A 12,859-nucleotide genomic window follows, 5' to 3' on the forward strand; every position below is an offset into this window, starting at 1 on the left:
TTGTCAAGACATTGTACTATAGACCTATTAGGAGAACCATGCATTATGCCGGAGGCATAACAGTCGCCATAGCAACATTTCTAGCTCTTTTTTTTTTTTTTTGTAAACCATAAGTCTCCAAAATGAGGCAATAAGAAATACAAAGAATAGAATGCTACATATACTTATGATATTGTCAAAAAATTAAACCACTGAGGTTCACATCTGATGGAGGAAAGCTATACTATCATTGCACAGCAATATTTGTACTACCATTTTGACAATCCTCTTCATATTCTGTTTAGTGACAAATAACAAAATAAAAACTAACAAAACTACAGCAAACAAGACAAAATGCATATACATGTATCCTATAAAACTGGAAATTTTCATTGAGTGGAAATTTTTTTTTGCACTCTGCGCAACCAAAAGCTACGGCAAAAATAGAAGCATGCGAATATTATTGCATGGCATATGTTCCAGTAATTAATGACATGATTCCGGAGAATTAAAAACATGCAAAATTCATCTTACCAGGCAGAGTGCAACAAAAAAATAAATAAATAAATAAAAAATACTCATGTAAAAATATCCACTTTTACAGTACAGGGCATTTAGAGTGCTCCTGAAGCTCTCTCTCTAAACTCTGTTTAAGAAGGCAATCAGACCCTGGAGCACTCTAACTTTAAGTTACACCCCTCTTGAGGCTAGGTTCAGGAGCACTCCTGAAACACTCAACTCTACAGCTGTAGATACTGTAGATGGTTTTACTACATACAAAGGTTTAGAGTGCTCTGGAAGTTGTATCTGCTGTGTGCTGTGCATACAGTTTACAGGTTAGAAGTTCCTGCACTCTTGAAGGTCATTATGACATTTATGCCCATCTCAGCCACTTCGCAAGTGGCCTGGGCAAGCGCTGATTCTCTATGAACAAGCTCAGAGGGGCATAAGTCAAAGTGCTTCAGGAGCACTCCTGGGCCCAACTTAATGTAAAAATGCTTACAAAAAAAGTCATATAGTCAATTTTGTGTGTGTGTGTGTGTGTGTATAAAAAGTCAAATAAATTGCTATAAAGCAACCAAACACAAGAGTCCAGTTCTCCTTAACACTGTTTCTACACTGTAAAGCATTTATACACCTTGCCAGATACTCTAGCACACAAAATTGCTCAGAGACACTGCAATGAGTACTCAAAGACTGAAAAATAAAAATTGATTTGATGGGATAGCCTATGATAATTGGTGAAATATCTGTAAGTAGTGACATGTGGTACTTAGAGGAAGTCATTTAGAATGACAGCTGAAGTATTTGAGTAACGGATTCAAGAAAGTCTTATCAAATTTGAAGATAATTGGGAAATTGGTACTTTAAGACTTACAGAAAATCACCACACATGGCACAACTGGGTCAAACAAGACAGTCACCTTGGCAGAGCAACCATGAGACTTGCTTCCCTTCTTGATTTATTCATACTCAAAATGACTAAATTAAAATGATTTTCAAGATATTTACACTCATCTCAATAACCAATACCAGGCATGGTGCACTTCAACTTTATTTCAGGTCTAAGGACAAAAATTTGCCCCTTTAAAAACATGTGAAATGACTGACATTTCAGTTAAAATCAGTAGTGAAATGCTTATTGGGTCAAGGTCACATGACTGAGAGGGGCTATTTGACTATGACCATTGCAACATCTCATTTATAATCAAATTTAACACTGACAATCAAATGATCATTGTATGTTTATATATTGTCCTTTCTACCAATTCCATCTTCGGGCAAATCTCATAACATGCAAAGTTTAGGTCGACTTTGTACATATCTACAAATTTTTAAAAATATATTCAAGGTGACAAAAACATTGTTCTGGTAGATTCAGCAGAGTGCTTGCCTATGCAGATGTATGCAAGAGTGCAGAAAGACTAAATGCTGGAAGTTTCTATAATGTCACAACCGATTTAATAGCAATGCTGCTGCTACTGTCCACATATCAGGTTACTGTCCACAGCTAAAGGGCAGCATTTTGTTGATGGTAGTCAATATTCTGATATTGACAAAGCATGCATACAGAAAATGAATAACCTTAAGTCATCGCTTCTGTTAAATTGAGGATCTTGGGAAGAACCTCAAGTTTGACAGTGCTAATATTCAGAACATCAGAGCTAAAACAGTTCTGTCATAGGAGGAGAAAGCACAAATTAAAAAACACTATTTTACTGGATATTGGCTAATAACAGAGATGGTGTCAAATGTAGCCAATGCTTTCCCAGTACTATAGCAACATGCACTATTCTATAAATCTGCATTTTGCATTTTGAAGACGTAGCACAGAAAGAGTCTCATTTCCACACTAGGTCAGAGGCAACCTCACAGACCATCTCAAGTTTGATGTCCCTTGTGGTGACTGTCTAGAACATGGATTCTAAGGCCCAACATACAAGACTTCAAAATGGGCTGTAGAGTAGGCAGATTACGTGAATTAGTAAAAAGCCTACTTTAAGACACACAGAATCAAAATCTCTTGAACTCTTCAGCATATCCGTACATGTATTGTACACTACTAGATTGGTATAATAAATAAACAGATAGGCCCGAATTCATGAAGGTGGTACAAATGAAACCATGGTTTAAACCATGGACAAAAACCATGGAGCACCAAGTGTCGCATGGAATATTTCGTTACGAAATTGGTAATTTCGTCGATGAAATGATTATTTTGTAACGAAATGGACATTTCGTCCACGAAATGATAATTTCGTTAACGAAACGGTCATTTTGTTGACGAAAAGACCAATTTCGTAACGAAATATTCTGTGCGACACTTGGCGCTCCATGGTTTTTGTGCATGGTTTAAACCATGGTTTCTTTTGTACCACCTTCGTGAATTCGGGCCATAATGGTCTGATGTTGCCAGTTGAACTTTGACCTCACTGTTGTTGAGAGTATGGAGAAGAAGTCTTGCCAATCAGAACAAAGATGTACAATGTAAGATTATCATGTTATCTTCCTTCTGCAGGCAGCAAGCACTGTGCCTTTGGGTTCCATATCCCTATAACCAGGCCCGATGTCACAACATGCCATGGACAGTGGCCCCCTCGAAGTAAGATCCTTACATTTCTTCTGCAAGAAAAGAGCTTCACTGTCTCGTTCTTTATTGACTGAGTCAATACACTGTTGCTTGTTAAAGCTAATAGTGACACAATCCAAGGGTGCATAAAGCTTTGTGTTCTGCCATCACACAAATGGAGCTATTTCCTGTGGATCAATCAATGTCTGCTCCAAAGGGGTGTCAATGTCATACTCCTTGGCGTGCTGTGATCGTCGACCTCGCTTGCTCCGCTGGGGGATGGGCAGCTCCAAATGGTGAGCAGGGAGAGGCTCAGTGAAGAAGTAGGGGTGCAGTAAAGCCTGTAGAGAAAATATTACACAGGAAGTGATATTAAATGAGTGTCTGATTCCTCTGTCAAAATGACTTTCGGGAATCAAAATTATGTATTTAGCTAAACTGTTAATTTCACCACAGAGGTTGGGTCAGTTTGGTATAATGGTCACCAGGCACATCACAAGAATGACCACTTCCACAATCTGCAGTTTGCGGGCTTTCATGATAATGAAATCAATCAAGAATATGTTAGAATCATTTAATGTCAATTACTGAGAGTCATTTAACTCCCACCACCTTAAAATCATAAATTGAGAATATACAATGTGTGGGAAGAAACTAATCAGGAAACATGTTACTAGTAATTACCTCAAAATTTTTACACTAACAATTTTTGCAAAATGATGCCTATCGATTGAATACCAGTACATATCAGAAAATCGTGTGAAGCTGATGTTCAAGTGCAGCGAGTACTGCAAAAAATAGTGCAAGATTTTTATTTACTACAAATTCTGCAGTCTCAGTGCTGTAAAGAAATTGTACAAGATTTTTATTTAAAGCAAATTCTGTCGGCTGACTGGTATTTAGCGGAATTAACAACTCACAGAAAATATTGCCTCCCATAACACAAGTACATGCTGTATCATCTCCAAGTTGGGAAACAAAAATTTTTCTTTCTCATTCCAACAATGCAGTTCTTGATTGCATTAATGCAAATTCAACCAATCATGACTTGTTGTACAAGTCTCAATTCACAAAATATATGTGGTAAACTGTATGAACTAACTTTGCTTGCTTCATCCAAGTAAAAACACACATCCACAGAGAGAAGTGCTCACCAAACTTAGAGACGTCATATCTTACCTCACTTGCTGATATTCTCTGCTTTGAGGGGTACACCAAGAACTTCTTCAGCAAATCCAAAGCCTGTGTGATGATAAAATATTAGTGAACATTATTCTTCAAGAAAAATTGAGATTGTACAGTCACAACACATGTCAATAACTTGGACTGAACACATATGTTTGTCTGATTCAGGTGGGGAAAAAGGTGAGTTTTAAAATCATGCAATCATTACTAATACAGGAGGTGATAAAAAAGAAAAGTCAACTGTTTAATAACAATTGTTTGTTTAAGCTTTTGACCTGTGAATGAATCTCTGTGGAGCAAGGGAGGGTTTAAATAATATACTGGAAATTACAGTAATTGACCCTCCATTAGCCCATATGCATGGGACTAAGGGATGCACCTTCAATACACAGATCTGAGCGAGGAATAAAGGAGGACCTATAAGTGCAGATAGATACATAAAAATGACTGTCTTACCTCTGGTGATGCATCAGGTACAATTTGCTCTAAAGGAATGGGAGGGTTCTCAGGAAATGTGATCTTATTATAGTCAGGCAGGTCTTTCATACCCTGGAAAACAACAAAATCAAAGGGAAATGATTCAGTGCATTGACACTGACTTTTCATGTTGCAATGACATGCCTTTTTATGACTCCAAACTATATTTTTGTAATTATTATCTCGAATCTTGGGTTTCAAGTTGTGATTTCTTATTGGATTATATTCTGACTTGTTAGCAATCACATGAGCTTCACTTTTTGTGATAATGACTTTCTAAATGCTAACAAATTTTACACAGAACTGGATCACATTTGTGAAGATTTTTTCTCCCTCATTTCAAGATCAAAACATTACTTGCCTGAACAAGCAAGTAAATTTTGCCATTCTTATATTTTCACTTGCCCAATTTGAAGAGTCTGTAGACTAATACCCTGACTCATAATGCTCCTCAATGAAACAAACATTAAAGGACAAGTTCACCTTCATAAACATAAGGATTGAGAGAATGCAGCAATATTAGTAGAACACATCAGTGAAATTTTGATGGAAATTGGACAATCGATGCAAAACTTATGAATTTTTAAAATGTTTGTGTTGGAACCGCTGGATGAGGAGACTACTAAGGCTTGTGATGTCATATGAGTACAACAGTATAAAGAAAATACAAAGAAAATTCAACATATTTTCACTTTTTTCGTATAATAAAAGAGTACCTGACTTGCCTCTTTCTAAAGGCAATGGGAATAATATTACCCATAACATATTATGTCAGTAACGAGTCAAGGGAATATGTACTTTTTTTAAAAGATGAAATTTTGTGAAATTCTCTTTATATTTTCCTTATATTGTTGTACGCATGTGACATCATACACTGCAGTAGTCTTCTCATCCAGCGGTGACTGCACAAAAACTTCAAAAATTCATAACTTTTGAACGGATTGTCCGATTTTCCTCAAACTTTCAATGATGTGTTCTACTAATATTGCTACATTCTCTCAATCCTTATGTTAATGAAGGTGAATTGTCCTTTAATATCTCAATTTGTCAGTGATCAATAATTAATATCATTATTATTTATTCCACCAGATAAGGAGCATAGGATACATATCATAAACATTACAAACATGAAACAGCAACCAAGTGAACATTACAAAGGAATACACTCTAGTGTATATGTAACACAAAATGAAAAAGGAATACATGGTGACAAAATGTGGGTCAGTGCAGCACACAAAAGTAAAGACATTTACTATTGCCCAAAGGCATGTAAAACTACAGGTTGTCCCTATACTAGGAACATTAATAAAAACATGCAATTTACAGACTTAATGTAAACAAATTCAATTTCAAATATTAAACCGTAAATATCATTCTTTTAATGCATCTTAAAGATAATGGTATGCAAAAATACCCTCTGGTCCTTTGTACATATAACACTGTTAGGATTACACAAGAGGTTATATCTTTCAATCCTTCATCTGACTCTCCAACAATTTTTTCTCATTTTTAGTAACAAACTGGATATCAGAGGCAGCAACACTAGCTTATATGCTAACATACAGTCATACTTTCTCACAATGAGATAGGAAAAGAACAAGTGAACATACCGGCCACGTCTTCTCAGTGGGCGTTCCTAGCACTCTCAGCACACAGCAGAGCTGCTCAATGTCATTCTCACCAGGAAAGATGGGAGAGTTGTTGAGGAGCTCTCCAAAGATGCAGCCGACGGCCCTGCAGAGTAGGACATGAACATATTTCCATAATATCATGGAACTTCATCATGAAGAGGTAGTTTATACAAAATCCTCTCACAACAATGTGATCTTGCAGGTTCCAACTCTTTATATTACATTGCATTTGTATCCTGATAAAGTGAGATATCTGATGTACCAAGGTAGCTGTCATGGTTTTTAAGTCCTCATTACAACCAAGTTACCCTGTACCTGACAAGATGGACAGCAAACATTGCCAAATGGTAGAGGGAGAATTTCTCAAGAAAAGTTGGTGAGATTGCAAGGAAAATGCAGACAGAGCATGGGGGAGAACACTCAATAGCAGACAAGGGGAAATTCATAGTCAATCTTCATTACATGACAAAAAAATAAATAAATAAATAAACAAACAAACAAAAGAGAATGCTGGTAACCACAGAAAGAGATAGATAGATGGACTATCGGAGAAGGTCCATAAAATTCATGATCTCCAGCCACACAGACAGGCAAATAAAATCATTGGATGAGTATGTTGATTGTCAGGGAGACATAACGTCGCTGGGGCAACAAGACCTCGTATCTACAAAATGTAAAATGTTCAGAAGGGCCAAAAAACATGGCGGCCAAAGCACTGTGGCAAATGGGATAGCCTTTCCTTTGACATGCCGTGGTGGCTTCATTTTTGGAGTAAGACAGTTGGGATTTGGACAGGATATCACTTAACCCATTATTTGACCATTAGTCCAGAAAAGTCATTTTCACCAAAATTGCAGATACAAGGTCTTGACACCCCAGCAACCATAAATAGTGTGAAATGATAAAAAAAAGCATGGAAATAGAACCATGATATGCATTGCTACATAAGAACGAATACTTCTTGTTTATAATAATTGTCCCCCCTGACATAAGGGGAAAAAAAAAAAAAGAAGACCAAACTAAATAGACAAGACAAGACAAGACAATGCTCCTTTAGTTCAGAAAGTGGAATAACCCAGCAAAGTTTCCACAATGAACTTTCCTATTTCTGTACTCACCACAAATCTGCACCTTCATCATACTTTCTGGCTCCATACAGCAGTTCGGGGGCACGATACCACCTGACAATAGGACGAGAGAATGCAACACAAATGAAACATGACGTTTCTGCATTTTGACTTCAATTTCACTTAGTTTCTAAAATCATTCTATTTCTTTAATAGAGACTCACAACCTTATCAAAGCCTTAGCACTTTTAAATGATCATTATCATTAATGTGTAAATAATTTTCCCTCTCTCTTTTTTAACATGTTTTGTTTTTGTATCAGTCATATCAGTTGTCTCAGTTGTTTTTGTATCAGTTGTATATAATTGTTTCTTGTATCCTGGATCATTCCAGTTATACCATTTTTTCTGTCTAGCTTGCCAGTTATAGATACAACATTGTTTTACTTATGAGCTCTGAATAACCTTCCTGGTGAAAGATTGATTCACATAAAGTTTGGTCTTACCTTGTTGCCACCTGATGACTGTATTGCCTCCCCTCGTCATTGCTGAATACCCTCGCCAGACCAAAGTCAGCGATCTTGAGGTGGCCTGTCTCACTGATCAGTAAGTTGGCTGGTTTGAGGTCCTGATAGCAGATTTCAAAGAGAAATGAAAAGCTTAAACAGAGACGAAAATCTCAGACATGACCTCCTTAAGTCCTGCATATTTGATTGATTGCAAACCATGACAGAAAACAAGAGGAAAATTAAAACACTGTCATGTACCTACTCAGTCAGGTACCTATATGTACTAAACCAGCAGGAGCATTTCTTGACTTTGCAAGCATGTAGCAGCTAAAAACACCTTTCATCCTCTTGATGAGAAGCCATACAGTTTTACGCCCTCGCATTCTTAAGTCTCCATGAACATGAAATAGGTGGATTATTTTGTAAAGAGTGTCAGGATGAAAGACATGAACCCTCGCCAGGTGTAGAAACTAACCTAGGATCTCATGGTATCAAGTCTATTGCCTTGATCAAAGATTCTCATAAAGTAGCACATATCTTTATGACTCTCCCAAATAAGGCAGCTTAGGATCATGAAACTTAGTTGCAGAGCCAGTTTGGATATCTATGGTTAGTCATAAAGCTTAACCCCTATGTAGCAAATGCAGACCAAATTCTTTCAGCGGCATCTTTTCACATTTTCCTTTTCTCTGTACCTCTTCTTTTGACTGTGGAGATTATGATGTTCATGGTTAATGCTTTTACTTACAAGCATCAGCCTGGGTTTGTGACTGTGATGAAAGAGGAAGGAGAGCATTACCCTGTGCATTATGGAGTTCTCATGGCAATGTGCAATGCCCTTCAACAGCATCAGCATGTAACTCTTGACCTGTGCCTCCGTCAGCGGCTGGTCTGAATTCCGTATCACCTCCGACAGGTCGGAGAGCATGAACTCGAAGACGAGCACAAAGCCTGTGCCATGAGGGAAGACATCCTTCAGCTTCACAACCTATACAGGTCCAATCATTTTGTGTACAGGTCCAATCATTTTGCGCACAAAGTTCAGACATTTACTGTGTCCGAGAATACAGAGTTATTCAAATTCATGAAATTCTTCCGTCGCGATGTTTTAATGAATGTTTTAATGAATTTGAATAACAAAGCAGTACCCGCTGCATGCTATAAGGATTAGAACCAACACTTGCTGTCGGGCGAAAGCTCGGTGGTCTAGTGGAGATGACGCCTGTCCGGTGATCAGGAGGTCGTAGGTTCGAATCCTGCTCGAGTATGTACGCCCATGATTTTTTATCATGGCTACTACTAAAACACTGATCAATTCAGTGCTTATTTACGTCGATGTAGGGCAATTTGTCAATCAGTTGCAATACAGAGTTAATTGTTCACCACCTCGTAGTTTGGGTTACACATTACATTAGTAATGATACATCAGATAACTTGAAATAACATACTGTAGAATACATAATGTGATAATAATAGTTCATATCCTTGCTGTATAATCCTTATCATAATATTATTGTAATAATCCTTATTATTCTCACAACATGGGTCACAAGATGATCCATAAACTTGATTGCCATTTCTAAGGGAAAGGAAGAAAGAGTAATCATTGTCTGATATTGTACTTTAAGTCACTGATCAATATATATAAATACATCATATCAAGTATTATCACTTACATACTGGTTTTCTTCAATTTCTTGCAGTGCTTTGATTTCCCTGAAACATAAAAGATAACACGAAAACAAAATGTAAGAGAAAATGCTGTGCAAACTTTGATTGACATGCCCCTTACACAAATAAATCAGATGCACACCCCACATACAGGAATGTAGTGGATACACCTGAGAAAGATAAAAATCACCTGTTAGCAGTGATGATGAAAGGCAAAAAAGGTACAGCCCTATAAAAGATGCAACAGTGAGTAATAAAAGAGCTCTATAAAGGAGAGAATCAAAATCCAAATGCATATTACCAAACTGAGAATTGCTCATTTACTTTAAACTTCCATCATTAGATGAACGCTTTAATCTGATATCAATATCTATAATTCATTCAAAGGAGATGTCATAATTTTGTTGATGGTCAAGGAGAGTTGAAATCTAATAAATCTAATTCTTTTCGCCAGAGAGATATTTGAAATTTGGCAAACCCATACATGACTCATCATTACCGAACTGAAATTTCCACTTGACTGAGTGACATTATTATTATTATTTTTTTTTTTTTTTTTTGGGGGGGGGGGGGGAGAAGGTGATGTTATGTGTGTATTGTTCATTGATGTCCTCAGATGACACAATTTTTTTCATTTGAATACATTATGTCTATATATACTCGGGGGTGAATCCAGGAATTCCGTAGATGGAGCACCTTCTCAAAATTACAGGGGGGTGCATGCACCCCATCATTTTTCTTTTTTTTTTCAAACAAAATATAAAGGGGGGTACACAGTGCACCCCCTCCTGGATCAAATCCACCACTGTATACCTGAAAAGAGAAAGCTAAACATCTCACATGTAAATAGGGATGGGAGCAAAACACTTACCTCAGTGCAGTATTTGGAATGCCATCATCCAGTTTCCTGAGTGGCACTTTCTTTAGGGCTACGATTTCACCGGTCTGTGACAAGGTATGCAATGAGTAAATTGACAAAATACAAAATGAAACTGACTAATCAGCTATCCACAGAAATGCAACTGAGGGTCATCAGTGTACCAGTATTACGTTCTTTCAATGGATATACGACAATTCCATTACTTCTTAGTTCTTTGCTTTTGTTCTTCACTCAGATATGCAGTAACTATAGCTACACAACTTTCACTTTGGAATGTGGAAATGTGATGTTGAAATAATTACATAGAACATAAAAAGAGAATATTATGAAAGCAGAGAGCCAAAAAGGTATGAAAAGAAGCATAAATCTTATATAGCTTTAGAAAGAGAGAAAGAGATAGAAATGAGCAGTGGCAGAGGAAAAGTGAGTGAGATTACGGAGAGAAAGTTCAAGAGGAAAGGAGCACAACAAGGAAATTGACAACACTTGATAAGACACAAGTATCAAGTTTGCACTCAATATTTGTAGAAGAAAAACAAACGCAGATTATAGTATACAGCAAATATATTTGGATTTTGGTGTTTACATACTGTATAAGCTGTAGTGTTATTTTCGCATGGGTTTAATTTTTGTGAATTTCGCATATCACAGTTGGATCGCGAATCTAACAACACACGAAAATGTCTCCGTACGCCCTGTTAGTGTTATAATGCATTAACGTAAGCGTCGGCATCAATTCGCGAAAACAACATCTCACAAAATTTCAATGACCTCTGTACACGAAAATAACAGCGTATACAGTACTTGTAAGTTGAAGTTGAGAGTGACAAATCTGAATTGAGAGAGTAGAGTATGAAAAGAAAAAAAAAAACTCCTTTTTGCTTTTTTTATCTGGGGTTTTCCAGCAAACATGTGTGTGCATGAATGTCAATGGCTGGACTAATTGTCTCACCTCTATGTGCTTTGCTTTGAAGACGATGCCATGGGCCCCTTCTCCAATTCTTGCAAGTATTGAGTATTGGTTCATGGTAGTCAAGATGATGATGCCGTCCACACCACACTACGTCCTGTGGGTATTTCAACACAACACGAATTCAAATAGTTGGGACCAATATAAATTTCACTGTTGGGGCTGTTCACTCGTGAAATGCAAACACGCTATATTCCACAGAAATACTGGAAATGTCGGAATAAAACAAATGATATACTCGAGTGGTATGACCGTATCATGGAAATGGGACAAGAGAAACTGGTAAAAGTATGCAGTATTATGATAACATACCTGTTCAACCTTCTCAGTGTCGTTTGTTGATGCTCGCCTAGCAGCTGATTAGTCTACTCGCAAGTCGTCGGGTTGTTGCATCATGCATAAAATCACATACACTATTCCTACCACGCCAATCTGTGTGCTGGGCTGGATGACAATCCCCCCCCCCCCCCCCCCTCCCCATCCCGAAAAAGAAATTGTAAGTGTAGTGCATGTGTATTCATCCTCCAAAATAGTTTGACTTGGAATTTAAGAAGGATATAGCGAACGGTAAAAGTAATTTTACAATATCTATCTACAAATTTTCAGTTGTTGGTATACCTAATCCTCACCTCGGTGTAATTACATCTATTATGGGCCTATATATAGTCCTACGCAAATTCTGGTGTGCGTATTTACTACACCATTGCAATTCCGGACGAGTAGACCATAAATTAAATCTCTGTGTATGTTACGACCATTCTACGCGTTGGACTTCGCAGACCTGTCTGAGCGTTGTGTAGGCCTATAGGTCGAAATCCCCAAAATGCGACACAAAAATATAGAAATGCTGAGAAATTCACATTTCACCTTAGATTTAGAAGGTGATGTCGATTTATCACAAGATTTCGCCTCGTAAATTGTTCAAAATGTTCATGTTAGATCTTTATGGAATAACTTCTTCGGTGGCCGGAGGCCCCTACCTCATTTTGCAGTTTTTCTTTTTATCGTCCAAATGTGTGACGGTGAGTCGTGGGTATCAGGAGTGGATCTAGGAATTTCGTAAAGGGGGCGCAAACAGAATTTCTGATGCTACTTCCGGGTTTCATCTCATTTTTTTTCTTTTTATTTCTTTTGTTTTAACAACAAGCAAAGAGGGGGCGCGCGCCCGGTGCACCCAGAGCAGGTTTCTCTATAAACCTGCTCTGGGTGCACCCCCTCTGGATCCGCCACTGGGTATTAATAGTGAGATTCTACAATCGGTGCATGAATAAGATGTGAAAAGACATCGATTATTCCATTACGAATATCATGTTCGGAATTATAATGCAATTTTACACAGCGCTAAAAGATATATTCATTGCCGCTTGAAGCAGACCTATATTTTTAAAAGATTGAAGAAAATAATTCACATAAGTTTGAGA

General features: G+C 37.4%; 1 protein-coding gene across 2 annotated transcripts; it reads right to left on the reverse strand.

Moving 5' to 3' along the window:
* Nucleotides 1–2,837: 2,837 nt before the first annotated feature.
* Nucleotides 2,838–11,798, reverse strand: LOC140238995 (cyclin-dependent kinase 20-like). Of its 2 annotated transcripts, none has more exons than XM_072318901.1 (11): nt 11,751–11,798; nt 11,421–11,535; nt 10,460–10,533; nt 9,594–9,633; nt 8,717–8,905; nt 7,915–8,036; nt 7,461–7,523; nt 6,322–6,445; nt 4,691–4,783; nt 4,229–4,291; nt 2,838–3,390 (listed from the first exon to the last, which is right to left on the reverse strand). In XM_072318901.1, exons 2-11 carry the CDS (start codon nt 11,493–11,495, stop codon nt 3,217–3,219), a joined length of 1,017 nt encoding a protein of 338 aa, XP_072175002.1. In that variant the 5' UTR covers nt 11,496–11,535; nt 11,751–11,798; the 3' UTR covers nt 2,838–3,216. The 2 variants fall into 2 exon arrangements, with proteins under 2 accessions (XP_072175002.1, XP_072174995.1); XM_072318894.1 differs by having other exon boundaries at nt 8,666–8,905.
* Between the last annotated feature and the right edge of the window lie 1,061 nt (nt 11,799–12,859).

The sequence above is a fragment of the Diadema setosum genome, chromosome 2, assembly GCF_964275005.1.
Source record: "Diadema setosum chromosome 2, eeDiaSeto1, whole genome shotgun sequence".
Taxonomy (NCBI): Eukaryota; Metazoa; Echinodermata; class Echinoidea; order Diadematoida; family Diadematidae; genus Diadema; species Diadema setosum.